The sequence below is a fragment of the Bos grunniens genome, chromosome 21, assembly GCF_055505025.1.
Source record: "Bos grunniens cultivar Pamir isolate PY7600 chromosome 21, Bosgru_T2T1.0, whole genome shotgun sequence".
NCBI classification, from domain to species: domain Eukaryota; kingdom Metazoa; phylum Chordata; class Mammalia; order Artiodactyla; family Bovidae; genus Bos; species Bos grunniens.
The window spans coordinates 42,993,332-43,012,741 of record NC_141185.1 but is presented as its reverse complement, the minus strand read 5'-3'; the positions used below and the strand labels follow the sequence as shown (position 1 = coordinate 43,012,741).

General features: G+C 48.2%; 2 protein-coding genes across 8 annotated transcripts in view; one reads left to right on the top strand and one right to left on the bottom strand.

Annotated features, from left to right (window-relative positions):
* FAN1 (FANCD2 and FANCI associated nuclease 1) overlaps positions 1-19,340 on the top strand; it is a 30,844-nt gene extending 11,504 nt beyond the window's left edge. For 2 of the 3 annotated variants that reach the window (XM_086364175.1, XM_086364177.1), the window contains exons 7-14: positions 1,739-1,847; positions 2,805-2,924; positions 4,718-4,882; positions 5,324-5,471; positions 6,380-6,483; positions 7,224-7,418; positions 8,054-8,182; positions 10,858-11,103. In XM_086364175.1, coding sequence (XP_086220301.1) covers positions 1,739-1,847; positions 2,805-2,924; positions 4,718-4,882; positions 5,324-5,471; positions 6,380-6,483; positions 7,224-7,418; positions 8,054-8,182; positions 10,858-10,995 — 1,108 coding nt within the window. In that variant the 3' untranslated portion in view covers positions 10,996-11,103. Of the gene's footprint in view, positions 1-1,738; positions 1,848-2,804; positions 2,925-4,717; positions 4,883-5,323; positions 5,472-6,379; positions 6,484-7,223; positions 7,419-8,053; positions 8,183-10,857; positions 11,104-18,437 lie in introns of those variants that run through there. The other variant, XM_086364178.1, reaches the window with a different exon arrangement.
* Positions 12,278-19,410, bottom strand: part of MTMR10 (myotubularin related protein 10) — a 38,556-nt gene continuing 31,423 nt past the window's right edge. For 4 of the 5 annotated variants that reach the window (XM_086364179.1, XM_086364184.1, XM_086364180.1 and 1 more), the window contains 4 exons: positions 18,515-18,684; positions 17,282-17,452; positions 16,008-16,190; positions 12,278-15,252 (listed from right to left, as the gene is read on the bottom strand). In XM_086364179.1, coding sequence (XP_086220305.1) covers positions 14,656-15,252; positions 16,008-16,190; positions 17,282-17,452; positions 18,515-18,684 — 1,121 coding nt within the window. In that variant the 3' untranslated portion in view covers positions 12,278-14,655. Of the gene's footprint in view, positions 15,294-16,007; positions 16,191-17,281; positions 17,453-18,514; positions 18,685-19,410 lie in introns of all 5 variants that reach the window. The other variant, XM_086364183.1, reaches the window with a different exon arrangement.

The following is a 19,410-nucleotide window of genomic DNA, read 5'->3' as shown; positions in this document are numbered from 1 at the left end:
GGTTAAAACAAGTTAATGGATGATTTTCTTGGTTTAAAAAAAAAGATAAGACCTCATGGCCGGGAAGTTGGGTTCCTGTAAGACAGAGGTCAGTAGCCTCTTGCGTGGAGGCCCAGTGGGGCAGCGGTCAGGCTCTGCCAGTGAATGGGCAGGACTGGCCCAGTGCAGGTGTGTTCTCCGACACCAAAATGTGTTTCTTGTAATTTTCACGTGCCACACGGTTTTTCTCCTTTTGACTTCTTTTAGCTATTTATAAACATGGAAACCACACTGGACTTGTATTAAAATCAGGTGGAGGCCCTGAGTCTGGCCTGGGGGCTGGCGTCTGCTGACCTCTGGCTCTCATTTCACATTGCCATCTGGTGACTTCAAGCAGGTGGCCATGAGAACATATATTTGTGGTGTAAAAAACTGCACACGACAGGCAGTGTTCAGAATGTATCTTCTTAGAAGAAAGAAATTCAGTCTGCTTTGTCACCTCTTCAGTTCAGTTCAGTTCAGTCGCTTAACCGTGTCTGACTCTTTGCAACCCCATGGACTGCAGCACACCAGGCTTCCCTGTCCATCACCAGCTCCAGGAGCTTGCTCAAACTCATGTCCATTGAGTCAGTGATGCCATCCAACCATCTCAGTCTCTGTTGTCCCCTTCTCCTTTTGCTTTCAATCTTGCGCAGCATCAGGGTCTTTTCCACTGTGTCAGTTCTTCCTATCAGGTGGCCAAAGTACTGGAGTTTCAGCATCAGCATCATTCCTTCCAAAGAAATCCCAGGGCTGGGATCCTTCAGAATGGACTGGTTGGATCTCCTTGCAGTCCAAGGGACTCTCAAGAGTCTTCTCCAACACCACAGTTCAAAAGCATTGAATCTTCAGCACTCAGCTTTCTTTATGATCCAACTCTCACACCCGCACATGACTACTGGAAGAACCATAGCCTTGACTAGACAGACCTTTGTTGGGAAAGTAACATCTCTGCTTTTCAATATGCTGCCTAGGTTGGTCATAGCTTTTCTTCCAAAGAGCAAGCGTCCTTTAATTTCATGGCTGCAGTCACCATCTGCAGTGGTTTTGGAACCCAAGAAAATAAAGTCTCTCACTGTTTCCATTGTTTCCCCATCTATTTGCCATGAAGTGATGGAACCAGATGCCATGATCTTCGTTCTTTCAATGTTGAGCTTTAAGCCAACTTTTTCACTCTCCTCTTTCAGTTTCATCAAGAGGTTCTTTAGTTCTTCTTCACTTTCTGCCATAAGGGTGATGTCATCTGTGTATCTGAGGTTATTGATATTTCTCCTGGCAGTCTTGATTCCAACTTCTGCTTCATCCAGCCCAGCATTTCACATGATGTACTCTGCATATAAGTTAAATAAGCAGGGTGACAATATACAGGCTTGACATACTCCTTTCACAATTTGGAACTAGTCTGTTGTTCCACATCTGGTTCTAACTGTTGCTTCTTGACCTGCATACAGATTTCTCAAGAGGCAGGTAAGGTGGTCTGGTATTCCCATCTATTAAGAATTTTCCACAGTTTGTTGTGATCCACACAGTCAATGTAGCAAAAGTGTAGTCAATGAAGCAAAAGTAGATGTTTTTCTGGAATTCCCTTGCTTTTTCTATGGTCCAACGGATGTTGGCAATTTGATCTCTGGTTCCTCTGCCTTTTCTAAATCACCTCTTAGGATTGTCTTACAGTAAACACACCGAACCACTAAACTGCTGGTGGACATCTTCGTTTTAGGTACCACGAGAATTTACCACTCTTCCTCCGGTGTTTTACTGTTGGGTGGGTTTACACGAGGATTTTGTCCCGAAACGTTGAAATACTGCAGAGACTTCACCTGTACGAGGTGAGTGCACCAGCCCTCTGCCCCTGGCTCTTGACTTCTCCCACCAATGTGGTCTGCTGAACTGAGCTGCTGTCAGAGCCCCTGTGTGATGGGGAGGGTCTCCCCACATCCCTGAGGTGAAAGCCTCACCTCTGCTCAAGTTCCCAGGACAGCAGTCACGGACAGTAACCTACAACCTAAGTCTGGAAATAACCTACAATCAGGAGTGAGGGCTCTGGTCATGCCCCTGCTCATACTCAGAGCTGTGAGGTTGCTGGGCTCAGCTTCTGCTGTGCAGACACTTCTGTATTGAAACTCAGTGTCTTACAAAGAGGCTGTGCTAGAGCTGGGCTTCCTCACCTGGGTCCATGGACCCTGGGCAGCTCCGTGGGACTGGCTTCAGCAGAGTCTGTGTACCTGCAGGTGCATCTCTGGGGTTTGTGCATTTTTCTCAGGAGAATCATTAGATTCTTCAGAGAGATTCAGGAACCACAAAAGATGAGCATGAGACATGAGCTATGAACGTGGACCACAACGTCCGCCTGTTGAGGTGGGGTCTTTGGGTGGAGACCCTGCCTCATACCTGTCCAGCCCCCTCCCCGATTCCTCGCACCTTTGGCCGTGTGGCCAGCTGGGTTCCCAGGAGCATGTGGACCTGCAGCCCAGCTGCTGCTCCTGCCTAGAGCCTGGCCCCGTGTGGCCTGTGCTGCTGACCTGGTGCACAGAGAGTGCCATGCGGTGTCACAGCTGCATCCACATGAGGTGGCAGGGGCCCTGCTGAGAAGTGGGCGTGCCTCTGGAGCTCAGGCCACTCTCGGGGGATGTCCCAGGGCCCCCTCCTGGCAGTCCCAGGTCCTGGGCCTTATTTTAGAGTGCCAAGGATGCTGATATCCTTTGCCAGTTTTCCTGGCAACTCAGTGTAACAGCGGCCTTAGCGTGCAGGAGTCTAATGCACTTCCCTTCTTGTTGCTGGTGTAGGAAGCCGTGAAGGAGCTTGAAAATCTGTTGTCCCAGGACGTGTACTGTTCCGACAGCAGGGGCCGGTGGTGGGACCGGCTGGCCCTTAACTTACACCAGCACCTGAAGCGCCTGGAGCCGGTACGTAGCTGCTAGGGCCACCAACCTTTCTTCAGCTTCGCATACATTTAAACAGTAAAGCAAACTGTTAATACCTTAAGAGTCTAAATGTTGTTAGGGCGTTGATTTCTTTTTTTCTTTTTAAGTTTATATTTTATATTGGACTATAGTTGATTTAAAGCATTGATTTCTTACATATCCCTCTTTCTCTGTGTTCTGCCAACCCCACAAATAGGGGTGTGAGCACAGGGTGACCGTGGGTTCAGCAGGTGGATCATGTCAGGAGCTAGAGAGTTAGGTGTCCCTCACCTCACACAGGTGCGCTCTCTGGTTTGGAAACAGTGATTTTACTCACTCACTGCCCAGGGCCTCCTGGTAGAAAGACGGGTGAAGACGTGGCGTCTGGCTCTACAGGGTGGCCACCATCCCGTCTGGGCGCTGCCCTCTCTGGTAGGGACTTTGAGTCTGAGAACACTGTCGGCTGCCAGCCACTGTGGCCAGCAGGGCAGGGCCTCACGAGGCAGCAACTGTAGCCCTCTGTGTGGCCGCCTGTGGTCCCCTGTCCCACTTACCCCGTGTCTCTGTCCAGCGGAGGGCACTGCTGCCCTGGGAGCTTTTATTCTTCTAGTGGCAGGTCACATGAATCCAGTGATAGAGGGTTGGAAAAGTTGACTCTGGGCCTGGACGATGACACGCTCCATTTACTCCCTGAAACTAAAAGGCGCCTTGTCCCCTCAAGTGTTTCGAGCCAGAGAAAACTGTTCTCCTGGAGGTGGGCATGGTGCTCCCTGCCCAGCGTCAGGAGAGGCCCCTGCTGGCCCCCACCTAGTGTGGACAGAGGGCGTGTGCACACTGCCTCTCTCTCTCCCTGAAATAAAACTTCAGAGGAGTTTATAGACTTTCCCGTCATTCAGGTCTGCTGAGAGGACTATTCATTAATGCTCAGAGGTTATTTTTGACGTTGATAGAGCGTTGTTTTTTTTTTTAGCCTTTTCCTAAAGGTCTTCCTGGCCACTCATAACCTGTGATTTTGTCACCATTCCTTCCCTCTGTATGTCAGTTTCCAGGGCAGGCAACAGCCAGCCTAGCAGAGGCTCATGTCCGCAGTTACCCAGCAGTCAGTCTGGCCAGGCTGAGCCCAAGGCTACCCCTCCCTACAGCCAGCCCGGCTCCGTTAGGGCTGCAGGGCAGCCAGCAGGGCCTCATTCTCTCTGCTGGATTCCTCTGGGCCGCTACACTCTGATGGTCTGATCTTCACTGACTTCTGGGCTTTTTTGTTCTTGTTACTTTTTATTTATTGCAGTAATTATATATAACAACAACAAAAAAAAACCTTGCCATTTTAATCACCTCTAGGTATATAGTTCAGTGGCATTAATTATATAGCTGACCCTAGACTAACTCAGAGGTTAGAGGTTCTGACCACCCCCCCACCCCCACATGGTCAAAAATCCACATATAATTTTGCAGTTGGCCTGAGCACCCCTTGGGGCCCCGAGCATCCCTACCCCAGGTCTCTATCCCCAGTCTCCTCTGTCTCCTGAGGCAGTGTGTCCACACGTGTGACCAGGACGTGGTGTTGGGAACATGACTGCTCCTGCCCCACACCTTTGCCTCAGGGTCTGTGCTCCATCTATGCGTTGAAGGTGTCTGTGTGAGATGTACAGGAATAATGTCCTTGTCCCTGGAGGGTGGCTCTGTCTACTGCTAATTAGCAAAAGGAATGATTAATTGATGGTGGGGTTTCCATCCCATGAAATGGGGGTGCCGCTGCCTGGGCCTTACTAACACTGACAGTGCCATGCTCTCCACAGGCTGTCCAGTGCATCGCTGCAGGCCTGGCGGATCCTCATGTCCGGACAGGCCACCGCCTGGCACTGTACCAAAGGGCCGCACGCCTGCGTGCCTCTCCCAGCAGCCAGAAGTACATGCATCTCCTCCGCCAGCTCCCAGAGGTCACTGTGGAGGACGTCAGACATGTGCGTGAATATCCTGGGGGCACTGTGGGTGCATTTCAGGGGTTTTTCCTGAACGCAGCCTTAGAGTGGTTTCCAGCACACATTTCTCATAGACTCAGAAAGCCCTCTGGTTTGCTGTGGGCAGTGACCCAGCCTTGTTCTGACCTCAGCCTGGCATCGAGGTGTCAAAGAGGCCTGGTCAGCAGGGGCTGTGACTCTACCCCTGAGTCAGCAGCTCACAACCCTGCCAGGCCTCCTGCCCGCAGCCCAGTCAGGACCCTGAAGAGCAGCTCAGAGCAGCGCTCCTGGGCACCAGGCGATGACCTGCCCACATCCTCAAGACCAACCCGGTGCTGCACTAAGGACAGGTGGCCTTTCGAGGGCAGAGGAGAGTTTGTTTGGGGCTTCAGGGCTGGAGCAGGAGTGGGGCTAACAGCTGTTCCTCACCCCCCACCCACCCAGGTGACCGTCACAGGCCGGCTGTGCCCACAGCGTGGATCAGGGAAGTCTGTCTTCGTGCTGGAGGCTGGGGGGGCCTCCCCTGCCACTGTCCTGTGCTCTGTGGAGGAGCTGGCACTGGCCCATTATAGACACTGCGGCTTTGACCAGGGTAACTGGGCCATGTGGCCACACTGGGGGGTGTCGTCACTCTATCCTGTCCCTGTGGGAGGCCCTAGAGGGCACAGGAGAGAATTTTATCACCCCAGTTCATCAGGGCCGTGTGCTTCCTCATGTCCAGTGTTCACACCTGCCACCATGAGGGTGGCGTGTTCTGGTAGGGACATGAGGAGCAAGGGTGGCTGGATTGCTCTTAGAGATCTTGGGTCAGGCAGGTGGACAGGATTGGAGAGGACCACAAGATGCTGCCCATAGCCAGCCGCTCAGAGGTACTGTAGTGTGTGGAGGAGCACCGGGGTCTCGGGTGGGGGCATCAGGTGTGCCAAAGGGCCATGAGGGACCCACTGGGAGCGGCCCCAGCCCTGGCGACCCTGCTTCACTGTTCACACGGCCTGGAACTGGGCTGGGCCTCTCTGAGGTCACCACCCCATCTTATAGTCTGGATGTGGGGTGGGGATAGGGGGTCTGGACTGGGTGGTCTCTGATGTGGAAGTTTTCTGTAAAACCCCGAGTCCTAAACCCCGGCACTGTGTGGTGTCCAGGTCGAGGCAGAGGAGTGCTGTGGAAGGAGGCGAATGGGGTCAGAGGCAAAGGCTCCTGGGCGCCCACCCTCCCCCGTCAGACCTCCTGTTTGTTTTTAAACATGTCCCTTAGGTTTTTCCACTCTGAAACATGCATTTGAATTTTGTCATAACTACTAAGACTTTCATCCTTAAGCAAGGCTTCTGTATATAAGCAATCTAATGTTAAGAAAATGAGCAGGGAATGGCATGAAAACAGCCTTTGTCTTTGAATCTAAAATATTTTTGCTAGTTTCTTCAACTTGAGCTGGCAGTAGGATATAATGGTGTCTTTGGAGAGCAGAAGAGATGGATTTTTCTCGTGTGTGCCTTGTCTCAGGGATCCATGGGGAGGGGTCCACCTTCAGCACCCTGTTTGGCCTCCTGCTGTGGGACATCATCTTCATGGACGGGGTGCCAGATGCCTTCAGAAATGCCTATCAGGTAACCCTGGCCACGTTCAGGCTGCAGAGCCTCTGCACATACACGTGAGTCACTCCCACCCTGGGACCCTGAGGTTACTGCCCCCAGTTATACTCTTCTGGATCCTAGTGCTAATTTCACTGTAAGAATGGCTTTTAATTTTTAAATCTGATTCATAGAATTTAAAATGTAAGCTACTTTACTGGAATCATTCCTCTTGAAACTTTTCGTGTCAGTGTCTTCGGCTTCACCCTGGTGGGGCCCATGTACACTCATGTGCTTTGTCATACATGTCTGCTAAGAGCTCCACTGTGTGTGCATGTTCAGTCGCTCAGTCCTGTCCGACTCTCTGCGTCCCCATCGACTGTAACCTGCCATGGAATTTTCCAGGCAAGAATACTGGCATCTATTGCCATTCTTTCCTTCCGGGGATCTTCCTGACCCAGGGATTGAACCTGTGTTTCCTGCATTGGCAGGTGGATTCTTTACTACGGCACCACCTGGAAAGTCCAAGAGCTCCACCAGTTTAACCTAAGAACTCTTTTAGCAAATTGTACTTGTCTTTGCAAATTAGTTCTCTAAAAAATCAGTGTCATAAATTGCTTTTATATCAGGTTACTTGGGTGATTTTTATATATCTTTTGAGAAAAAGCCTGAGTCCACTTCATCAGAGTGGTCAGTTTCCAGATTTGATGGGCATTGGCTCCTCTGATGACCCCAGCCTCCCAGGCTTAGTGTGAGCTGGTTCTCCCTGCACACAGGCGGCCCCGCTGGACCTCTGCACAGACAGTTTCTTCGAGAGCAGGGCATCAGCCATGGAAGCCCGGCTGCAGCAGATCCACAGCGCCCCCGAGGAGAGCTTGCGGGCCTGGGTGGCAGCTGTGTGGCAGGCCCAGGAAGGCAGGGTGTCCTCCCTGGTCAGCTGGGATCGCTTCTCTTCTCTGCAGCAAGCCCAGGTGAGAGTCTGCAGCGGGGGTTCGCTCAGGAAGTGCCTCCAATGTGGGTTTCCTTTTGGCAATTGTAACAAAAGACAAGTATGCACACATTCACATATATGTGTGCCTGTATGTATGCACACACCCATGTACCTGTGTGTATGTTATACCTGTTCATGTATATATGCAAGCACATGCATACATGTGTGTCTGTGCATGTGCTTGTCGTACCCCTGCCCACAGGCCTCTGTTCCTGAAGGGACAGTCCCAAGCGTGAACAAGCCCCAGTTATGCCTTCGGCCTGTTTGGTTGGCAGCCCCCTTGGCCTGGCCTGTGGCCCCTGGAGGGAGGACACTCTCCCTGTCCTGTGACCAGTGGCCTCCATGGGCCGCTGTTGCATCCTAAGTGCTCACCCCAAATCCTCTCTTCTTAGCTGCTCCTTGGATGTTCCCGACTGGGTGAAAGCTTGGTAACTGACCATGGAGAACGCATCCCCAGAGGCTGGGGTGCCAGCACCAGGGGCAGAAGGGCGCTTGGTGTCCTAGGACCCATCTCTACTGAATTGACACATGGGGTCTCCCCCGTCTCACCATCACTGGGGGCTCCAGGGTCTCCATCCCAGGGGAGGGCTGACCGTCCCTGTATCTTCTGTCCAGGATCTTGTGTCCTGCCTGGGGGGCTCCATCCTCAGTGGCGTGTGCCGCCGCCTGGCCATGGACTTCCGGCACTGCCGAGGGGGCCTCCCTGACCTGGTTGTGTGGAGCTCCCAGAGTCATCACGTCAAGGTCAGTTGAGCTAGAGCAGAAAGTCATGTTTGTAATTTTATGATCAACTTAAAGGCCACAATCCAGGCATTTCTTGCTTGGTGATTGACAAGATTGAATCCCTCAAGAGCTGCTGGACTGAGGGCTAGGATTGTTCAGTGGCTGCTGGTAGAGGCGTCCACGGTGCTGACACCTGGGCCTCTCCCCATGCGGCAGCCTATTTCATCCGAGCAGGTGTGGGAGAAGGGCCAGGCTGTAAGCAGGACGGAAGTCAGTCTCTTTTTATCAGCTGAGCTGGCAGCGACAAACCATTGCTTGCGCTGTGTCCACTGTTGGAAGCAGGGCAAGGGCAGGGACTCTGCAGGTGTGAGCACCAAGGGGCCGGGATGGCTGGGGGTGATTTTTCTAAGCTCCGAGAGTGAGTGCCTGCTTACGTGCTGTAGGCTGGCCGCCACCCTTTCCTTACCTGGTCTCATCCTGCCTGTCACAGGCTAGTGGTTTTCTTAAACTACTGAATTTTGAGATGAAAAGAAAAATTATGGTACAGGTTCTTTATCAGATACATTTCATTCAGTGTGTGACTTGACTTTTCATTGTCTAAATAGTGTATTGAACAGTTGAAGTATTAAGTTTTGATAAAGTCCAGCTCATCTGTTCTCTCTGGGTCATGTTTCTGGTGTCATGTGACACTTCTCACTACAGTTGTGGATTTGGGTATTTTTCCTTTCGGTTTTGTCAATGTCTGCTTTATATATATTGTGAAGCTTTATTATTCAACATATAAACTTAGGATTTTCATGTCTCTAAACTTGTTTTTATATGAGTTTCTTATATTCTGTAGGCAGCATATATATGGGTCTTACTTTTAATCTAATCTGACAGCCTGTGCTCTTAATTTGTTAGTATTTGGAATATTACATTTAATGTGATTATTCATATCTGGCTTTAAACCTTTCATTTGTTTTTTGTCTCAGTTCTTCATTTTGTCTGAGGTTGCATTTTATCCTCTGTTGGCTTGTTAGCTCTGACTCTTCATGTGTTTTAAGTGGTTGGAGTTGTGTTTACAGTGTGTACTTAAACTTACCTACTTTCAAGTGATGTTGTACCAGTCCACATAGAATATAAAGAACCCTACAACAGTATATCTCCTCTCTCAGCCCTTGTGCCGTGTTCATACATTATGCCTTGACATGTTATAAACCCTAGAACACATTATTTTGCTTTCTACAGTGGACTAATGAGCCTTTATAGTTACTCATATAGATACAAATTCTAATGGTTATTCCTTTATATAGATTCAGATTTCCATGAACTATCATTCTCTTCCTGACAGAACTTCCTTTCACATTTCTTGCAATGGAAGTGTGCTAATAATGAATTATTTAGGTTTTATATATTTTAAGACTTTAAGTTTTCATTTTTGAAAGATAGTTTTTCCTAGGCAAAGAATTGGCACCCCACTCCAGTACTTGTGCCTGGAAAATTCCATGGACAGAGGAGCCTGGTAGGCTGCAGTCCTTCACTTTCACTATTCACTTTCATGCATTGGAGAAGGAAATGGCAACCCACTCCAGTGTTCTTGCCTGGAGAATCCCAGGGACGGGGGAGCCTGGTGGGCTGCCGTCTATGGGGTCGCACAGAGTCGGACACGACTGAAGCGACTTAGCAGCAGCAGCAGCAGGCAAAGGATTCTTTTTTCAATGCCTTAAAATATTTGTCCACTGTCATCTAGCTTGTATTGTTTCTAGTGAGAAGTCTGTAGTCTCTCCCCTCTGGCTTTTGACAATTCTGGCTGCTTTATTAGATCCCCCTGCCCTGCCTTTTTTTTTTTTTCCAAACTTATATGCAATTTATGTTTCTTAGAGTCGTGTTCTTTAGGGGTCTGTACTTGGGAGTTCACCGAGCTTCTTGGATCTTTGGGTTTATAATTTCCATCAACTTTGAAAAATTTTTTAGCCATTATCTCTTCAAATATTTTTTTCTCTCTGTTCTGCCCTTTGGGATCTCTATTAAGATCTCTCTAACTCCTGTTAGGCTGTGGAAATGCTTTATTAATTTAAAAAAAAAAAAACTTTTGTAGTTCATGTTGGTAGTCTCCATCACTGTGTTTTGAATTTTGGTGCTCTGTGGTAGACAACACTGACGCAGTTCTGGTTCCATGGAGCTGATGTGTGGTGAGCAGTTTTATCTTACGACACACATCGTAAACAAGTGCACAGGAAAGGGAAGGACCCTTCTAGAAATGAATCTGAGCTGAGCATTGAGGGGGAAGGTGTCAGACACGTGAAGAGCAGGGAGACATGTCCTAGGTGGTAGGACTGGCAAGCATGGGCAAGGGCCCTGGCTTGCACGGGGAAGACACCAGGCCACACGGTTTTGTGGGTCCTGGCAAGGAGCTTGGGTCTAATTGCAGACACAACAAAAAAGTGATTGAGGGGTGCTGAGCAGGAGAGTAACAGTGCTGTGTGTGCTGGAAAACTATTTCAGCTGCCATATTACGTATGAATCCATTTCCTAATTCTCTGTGGAGGACAGTCTGGTTTCTAAGAATAGGGGACTTTCTCACTGAATTCATATGTACATGTTTAGTTGTTACAGACATGTAAGTACAGCAGTGCAGCTGGGCAAGCCTTCTAAATAAATGGTCCTTAGTGGGAACTGCCACAGCCCACCTGAATAGCCCTTCTGTCTCCCAGCTGGTGGAAGTGAAGGGACCCCACGACCGGCTGTCGCAGAAGCAGATGATCTGGCTGGATGAGCTGCGCCGGCTGGGGGCGGATGTGGAGGTTTGCCACGTGGCTGCAGTCGGGGCCAGGAGCAGGGGTCCTGACTGAGAGCCGAGGGCTCGGAGGCATCTAAGACCATTAGAGCGTAGAATGTCACTACATCCTATTTAATTTTGGTTTTGTTATTGTCATAATAAACCTGGCACCTTAAGGATTCATCATCGTACAGTGTCTGTATCACCAACCTCAGTGATTGGCTTCAGGACACTTACCAATCCCACACATTAGTAAAGAACTTCCAAAAAGGTCAGAACCTTCGTGGCTATTTCAGGAGCTGGATGCATTATGTTATTAAGTTATATTTACAGAAAACTGGAAAACTGCAAAACAAGATGATTCACAGCTTTCAGTCTTTTATGAAAGCAGCATACACAATGTTTCTTTCTAAAAAATATATTAGATTCTTGAATTTATATATGTTTTCTGATTTCTCTGATTTCTTTAAGAATTAAGAAACACATTGTCATCAAGTGCCTTTTGGGCCTATCACCATGGAGAGGGACACTTGCTACCAAAGGCATTTAGCTGTCCCTTTCTGTCTTGACCCTTGGGTATGTCCCCGATGACTGAGGCAGTCTCCCACACTGGCAGAACTTGCTTTAATGTGAGAACACGCTGGCAGAACGCGCTTTAGCACTACTGTTTAGTGCAGATGCAAGGTCTGGAGCAGCCCTGGGTCGAGCAGGTCTGTCAGCACCATCCTTCCAGCAGTGCTCACTTTGGGTCTCAGTCGCATTCCAGTGATTCTCACAGATTTCAGACTTCTCTGTTATTATATTTGTTATGGTTTGACTTGCAGAAGGTTCAGATGATGGTTAGTATATTTCAGCAACAAAGTATTTTAAAATATTTAAAGGTTTGTACACTTCTAGATATAATGCACGTTTAACAGACTATAGTGTACTGGAAGCATTACTTTTACATGTACTCAGAAACCAGAAAATTCACATGACTTGCAGACTGTGATGACACTCACTTTACTGTGGTTATGTGGAACCAACCTGCAGTGTCTCCAAGGTGTGCAGAGCCCTGGGCAGGGTGGGGAGGGGATGGACACAGGAAGGGACTGGTCAGGATGGGAGGCCTGGGCAGCTTGGCCAGGATCCTGCTCCCACAGACCTGATCCCTGATCTTCTTAAGGAAATATCACTCACCGGCTTTTTAATGTATACAGTGCAAGGCCGAGTTAGGGCCTGGTCCATGAACCCCCATGGCTGTGATGACAGCCAGTTGTGAACTGAGGTTTAGAGCAGGCAGAGCAGCAGGGATGAGACACAAGCACAGCTAGAAGAGAACATCCCACCTCTCACATCAATAACAAAGGCAACCATTTCTATGGACATTTTATTAGCACTCAGCACTTCCTTCACATTCATCACTGCTGGAAAACAGAATCTCTCACCTTCCTGCCCATCCTACTTTAATGCAAGTCACAATCAATTTTAGGCACAAAGGTTTTCATTTTCTTTCAAAATCAAGTTTCAGCTACTTGAGGTTACTGCTATAGCAAGAAGAGTTTGTTGAAGTACGTGTTGAACAGTTTTCACCCTCTGTTAGCACAAATTAATATACTTTCTTAAATAAAGTTAGACACTTTTGGTTTTAAAGTTGGTTTCCATCACGAACAACAGTGAGACACTTTACACCTTGAAGTCCGATCCGAGAGTCTGCCCGTGTGGCCCTGTCAGCAGAAGCTGGGCATCCATGTCCGGTGCTGCCCTCAGACCGTGTCCCCACATCCTCGGCCAGCAACGGGGCCGGTGGCTCTGCAGGGGCCAGGACTTAATGCTAGGATAGTTGTTGTTCATATTATGCACGATAAACTGTGGCACAATAATCATGATATAACAACTGTTCAGCAAAAATAAAATACTGTATTTTACATTTGATTATCATACAAAAATATGCATATTTTCTACTTTAAAACAGCATTAAGAGTACCTAATCATTTTAAAACTTGCAAGTTAAAAACATTTACTACAACGGTTGAAATAAATGTGATAGGGAAGAAAGCTATAGAGAAATAAATGCTCAACCCGAAAAAACAGTAACAAATTAGGACAATTTGTAATAATTAAAAAGCAGCCTAATGAAAAATGGGGAAGAACTGTTACACTTTCAGTGGCAAGATGGGATTTGGGGTTTTCAGGGGGCTGGAGCTGGCTCCAGTCAAGGACTATAAAAGTCCTTGTGGCAACAGTGCTACTTATATAAACTTATATAACTAAAAAAGCCCTTATTTTCTAGGCAGGTTGGGAGAAACACTGGGTTTATCCACAAGATGGACTTCCTTAGACACTGCATAGGAACTTCCATCCTTTTAAATCCAGAGACATTATCCAACAATTTTTTAAAGGCAAGTAATTCAAACAGAAATACCTGTTTGTTACATATGAAAGTAAAGCACTGTTTTGAAAAAAACCTGTTTTAGAAAAGGACATAATCTAACTGCACACTTTAAAACATTTTTTGAAAAGCATAAGATGGCAGTTTAAGACAACGATATGACAGCTATATTTCAAACATCCATCTTTTCCCAAAAGTGAAGGCTGTGGTGGCTCTAACCGGCATAGCACCTGCCATCAGGAGCTCAGACAAGAGCACACCTGTCTTCGTCCGGCTCCTCAGCACTGCTGTCACAGGCAGGGCAGGGCAAGCGCTCTTGGTTACAATGGCAATACCCTGAGAGAAGTCCACCTCTACTCACCTGCCCTTCCTCCCCAAGTGCCAGGCACTCTGTCCTTCCCTGCAGGTGACCTGACTCGGGAGCTCACCACCCCTTTCCATGGGCAGGTGCCCAGAGTGGCTGGGTCTCAGTAATACTGCCAGTGCTGGCTCTGCTCCCCTCCGACCCCCAGACCTGGGGTGTCCAGGTGACTCTCAGCTGGAGGCTTCATGACTAGCCTCCTTCTGATGTGTGATGGGACTCTGATATCCTAACTCAAATTGTTTTACTCTGTGCTATTCATATCTTAATAGTTAATAATCAAAGGCACTTCTAAGTTTAATTATATTATCTACAGCAAATGCTTTTGAAGTCAACAGTGCACATCATTTTAAAGTTAGCCCTAAGCAAACTCATGATTTTAAAACACAGTGATCTACGGTCCCAGACAGCAATCTAAAACAAATTACAGTGTGGGAACACACAACTCTCAGGTGAGTTCAACTAGAGATAATGAAAGTGACCAGAAAAATGCACATATACCCATGACTACCCACTGGGGTCTTCTGGATGCTTCTTGAAAATACACCAGACACTAGTTCTTGACTCCCCTGATGGTTGCTGCTTGGGCTGCTAATCCGACCAAGGATCAGGGAAGCTTTAGTAGGTGGTTAGAAAGACAGATGCCACACACAAAACCTGATTAATCTGATCACAGTAATAAAATCATGGGAATGTCTGCCTGCAAATGACCTAAAAACGAGCCTGACCCAGCATGACAGAGAGAGAACATAAATAACAAAAGTTAGGCCTGTCTTTTAAAAAACTGTGAAGAAAACATAATTCAACATGTTTTTAAGAATTAGTGCAAATTTCAGTTGTTACAGATAAATGATGAGTGTGTCCGACCTCTAGGGCAGCAGTTCTGCTCACCCCTCAGGACATGCAGGAAGACCCCCTTGGTCTCCACGTTTGAGGGTCTCAGTGGACAGCCATATCTTGGCCCCACATGGATCGGCAGTCCCGCTCGTCCCTCAGGATGGTCAGTCTTCATTGGCGAGGGTCTCAGTGGATAGCCATATCTTGGCCCCACTGAGAAACTTGCTCAGCGGTGTCCCCGAAATGCTCCGCCTGCACAGATTGCCCACCGGGGAGAAGGGGAAGGAGGACGAGAGGAAGTCCGGCGTGCCTGGGGCATCGTGTGGGCCGCCGGCACAGAAGTACAGCCTGCTTGGGGCCAGCTCGGGGCCGGGGGCTGGCATGGGGCCACCCCGGGGCTGTCGGAGCGCTCTGCTCAAGACATCCACCTCATCGGCCAGCAGTGAGAGCTTGTGGAAGGCCGTAATGAAGCCCCCGTGCTGGATCTGGGCCTCGGGGACCCAGCGGAAGTAGCAGAGTTTCCACAGCTTGATGTGCGCCCCTGAGAGATGTGGCAGGATGGTCCCATGCAGGTCGGCCGGCCTGGAGGCCCGTTCTTGGAAGAACCGCTCCGCGCCCCAGTCCTGGCTGTCCCTCGTTTCTAGAGGCGCTGGCTTCACCTGCAGGATTAGTGAGTTTCTCCTTGGCCGTAACTCCTCCTCACTGATGATGCCATTCTTTAAGGAGGCTGGCATTCCTCTCAGTGTGGAGCTGTAGCTTTTCTGTACAGAGAGATTCTAGCATTATTCTCCTGGAGCTTCCCCTTTCAGAGAGATGATAAAAGTGTGATGGTGAACATACACTCAGGTAGAATTTCAACCTTAAAGGACATTTTGTCCCTCCCTTGGTAATACTTGCTCCAGTCCTCCTCCACTGGAGTTGGACACTTGGGCCTTGACTTTGCCAGGCTGTGGCCTGTATGAGGGTGGAGCTGATATATTCTCTCCGTCATAGGCAGACCTCTGGGAGACAGTGGATTCGCGATAAAGCAAGTCACACCAGGTTTTTGGTTTCCCGGCACATATAAGTTATGTTTCCAGTATATGGTAATTTATTAAGTGTGCAACAGCATTATGTCTAAAAAGACAAAATGTGTACACCTTAAATACTTTACTGCTAAAAATGCTAACCCTCATCTGAGACCTAAGCGAGTTGTAATCTTTCTGCAATAGTGACATCAGAGATCACTGGTCACAGATCACCATCACAAATATAATGATAATGAAAAAAACTTTGGCTAAGACTCCTCCCACTCATTGCCAAGGGTACAGGTTTAATCCCTGGTTAGGGAACTAAGATCTCCTGAGCTGCACGGCACAGCCATAAAAGAAACAAAGCAAATGACCCCTCAAACCTGCATTAGCAATGCTGTCATGGGACGTGCCTGGACTTTCAATACCCTGTTCTGAAAAAGATGTTTTTGGTTATGTGTGTGCCAACACCAGGTTTCCACCATTAGTGCGTTTTTGTAGTTTACCTTTGTCCTTTTAAAGGACTTCACAGAACCATTCTGCACACAGGGCGTGCTCTTTCCAATGTAGAAGGGGTTGTGGAAAAGGGTACGATCCTTTGGTGTAAACTGGAGAGACCAGTCCCAAACGGAGGGGAATTTTAAACCCTTCTCATCACCCAGCTGGATATTTTTGCTTATAGCAAATTCCTGCAAAATAAAATATTTGAACATTTGTGAAAAATGCCAAACTCAAGATTTTCTCTTGGTAACTTCCTTTTTGATGAATTGTTCATCGTTATACGAGTGAAATTTTCTGAATGAGGGCGATTCCCACCCCTCTGGAGCAGCACACTCTGCTCCCCAGACGTTGCTGGCACCCGGCACGAGGAGGGCATGGCCCTTGCATGAGGAGGAGGGGGCCCCTGGGCAGTGAGCATGTTCATGAGTGTGAACTCGTGGAGGGAGCTCACCCTGGAGCAGTGGCCTGAACAAACCCTCCCCTTACACGCTCACACCCAGTCTTGAACAGCATGCGTCTTCAGGACGCTCAGCTGCTGGTTTGAGGCAGCAGCTTCACAGATGAGGAACTCAAGACTCAGCAGAGTCCCAGCCCTGGCTATGACCACAGCTCACTGTGAAGGCAGCCCCTCTTGCAGTCTTTCCTGAAGACCCATGAGAGCGTCCTTCTGGGCACTGCAGCCTCTGTGGCTACACCCACTGCTCCAGACATGGATAAGACAGAACTCGTGGTTCCAGAAGGCTCCACCAGGGCAACCAGAAGCTGGTTTCAAGTCCCTCCCTAGTCATGGTTCTTCCTCTGGGTTAAGAGCTGGGACTGGAAGCTGACAGGCCTACGTAAAAGTGACTTGCCCCATGGCATCAGGGTCTGAGGACACTCGGGAAGCAGTGCCCAGTGAGAGTTCCAGTCTTGCATCATGCCTATGTTTCCTCTCAAATTCCTTCCCCATAGAATTCCCAAAGAAAAGTCATTTGCTTTATACCCCTTTTATTCTACTGTCCTAGGAAATAAATGTTTTCAAACAGGATCTTACCAATTACCCATTCAGACAGCTCAAACGTGAACGTATAAATACAAAAGTATATTTACGGTGGTTAAAATAAGCTGCATCTTTCAATAAATGTCAGAGAAAAAGACCTAGAATGCGCACTCATACAAATGCAACAGGTTCAAGTTCCTGGACTGTTATTCATCTGAAATTACAGCTTAAAATGGTATTCATAACTGAGACAGTTTAATAGGAACACAGCTACTGCACATTGCCATGGTGGGTGCTCACCGTGCTCTGTTGCACACGCTGGTGTGGAGAGTTGAACAGGAAGGTGCCGAACAGGGCCACACGGGTGCTGTCGTGCAGCACCGCCAGGTAAGTCTCAGAGAACTCGAAGGCCGCTGGGCACTGCTCCAGCAGCTGCCACGTGGTGTCCAGGAAGAGCAGGAACACAGGAGCCTGGCATACACACAAGGAAATGAGATTACCCGCAGGGCCCATGTCTACCCCCAAACTTCTCACTGACATGATGGAGAGATTAGTAGACAGTGAGGCCTGTGTGCGTGGCCCCAAAGCTGAGCTCAGCGTACATGAGTAGACTAGACGGCCATGGCACCCTAAAACCAAGGCTGGCCTGGGACATGTCTCAGCACCTCTCTGCCCAACAAGTCCACCACGCTGAAGTGGCGAACTAGAAAGAGAGGCAGGGAATCGCCCTGTGAAGGGGGAACAGGGAAATAAGTGTTTAAGCCAAACCTGGAAACAGTTCTTCAGAACATTTAAAACGAAAAACATCCAAACCAAAAAGCAGCTTCTGTAACAACTTTTGGCTGACCCTGCAGTCAGCATCCAGAGACATTCCTGGGTTTCAGAGACTGGCTCGTGTGGCCTCGGGGTCCTGGGGCACACCCTCAATGCAGCAGCTGGCAGCAGCCCCGGCACCCACCCAGTGTGTCTTGATGAGTCAGAGTCAACACGGGAAGCATTCACTGCTGGGGCTTCCTCAGATGGCAGGGACTGTTACACGGGACAGCGAGTCAGCAGTGCTCTTAGGAGCCTCCCTGACATGGGACACTGCAGGGCTCACAGTCCCACAAGGACTCGAGGCCGTGCCAGCCTCGCAGCTCTTACATGTGCCCCCCAGCCTCTCTCCCTTAACACATGTACCCCATTTTAAGAAATTATGATACTCCAAAGCTGGTTTTCCAAAATACCTAACATGCCTATTGTCTGCTTACAGAAGACCTGCCGTATTATTGGCATTTCTTCAAGCAGTTTTCAACTAAGAGAAACTCAACAGATTAGAGTGTTGCCTATCATACAGTTACGATAGTCTTCATAAACACCTCAACTTGAACTCTAATCCATGGGTCAGTCTTGGACTAAGAAGCTAGGATGTAGTGAAGGCAATGTTTTAAAAGCCTCCTTGTCCCCTTCTGCACAGAATCTCTCTCCCCATGATGACGGGGTTTTACCCTGTGCACGCTGAAGGACTGATGATAAGCATGAAGGCTTTGTTACCTCCTTCTCCGATCTCTTCAGGTGGTTGCATCTGTCCAGGAATGGATATCCGGCCATGACCCACTCCTTCTGTATCAGACTCTGAAACCCAGTGATGGTCCTGAAATAGGGGTCCAGCATCACTTGGACCAGAGAAGCTATGATGCAGCTCAGGTCTCTTCCCTCCTCCTCTGTCAGTGAAACGGAAAGACAACACTCAGTACACAGCAGAATGCTCAGAGAAGGACGGAATGGGAGGTAGAGCATACACTTTGGTGTTCTGTATGCGGCGGCCTTCAAGATCATCCTTGTTAGGACATTTCATTCAGGCCAGCAACTCTAAATATTACCTACAGATCATTTACACTCATGTTTAATGGAGATGGACTTTTACATATGAATGTTTTCTAGATATCAGAAGTGTAGCCCTCACTCTTTTTACATTTCAATGATCTGTGGTAAAAATCTCCCAAGAGTCCATTCTATTCCTGTTTTGGCAACAGTATTAAATATCCCACAATCTTTCCACTGATAGCTCGACAGGGTGACTCAGAGGTGAACGAGAGAAAGGGAACTATCCACCATCATCTGACAAGATGGCAAATGCTTCGCTCCCATCTTTCATATCTGATGTCCTTTAATAATAAGACCAGGAATACTCTGATATCAAAGTCAGCCACAAAAATCAGAAGAAAACTATCATATAGTATCCATTATATGTAACGTCATCAACAAAGTATTAACAAACCAAATTATCTCAGGAATGCAAGAATTTATCCTAGAAATGCAAGGTTGGTTTAACACCTGACAAAGTAACACACCATAATAAAAAATTAAAGGACAAAAATTACGTGATCATCTCATTAGATATAAAAAAGCATCTGTCTGATTAAAATTCAACATTTATTCTGGATAAA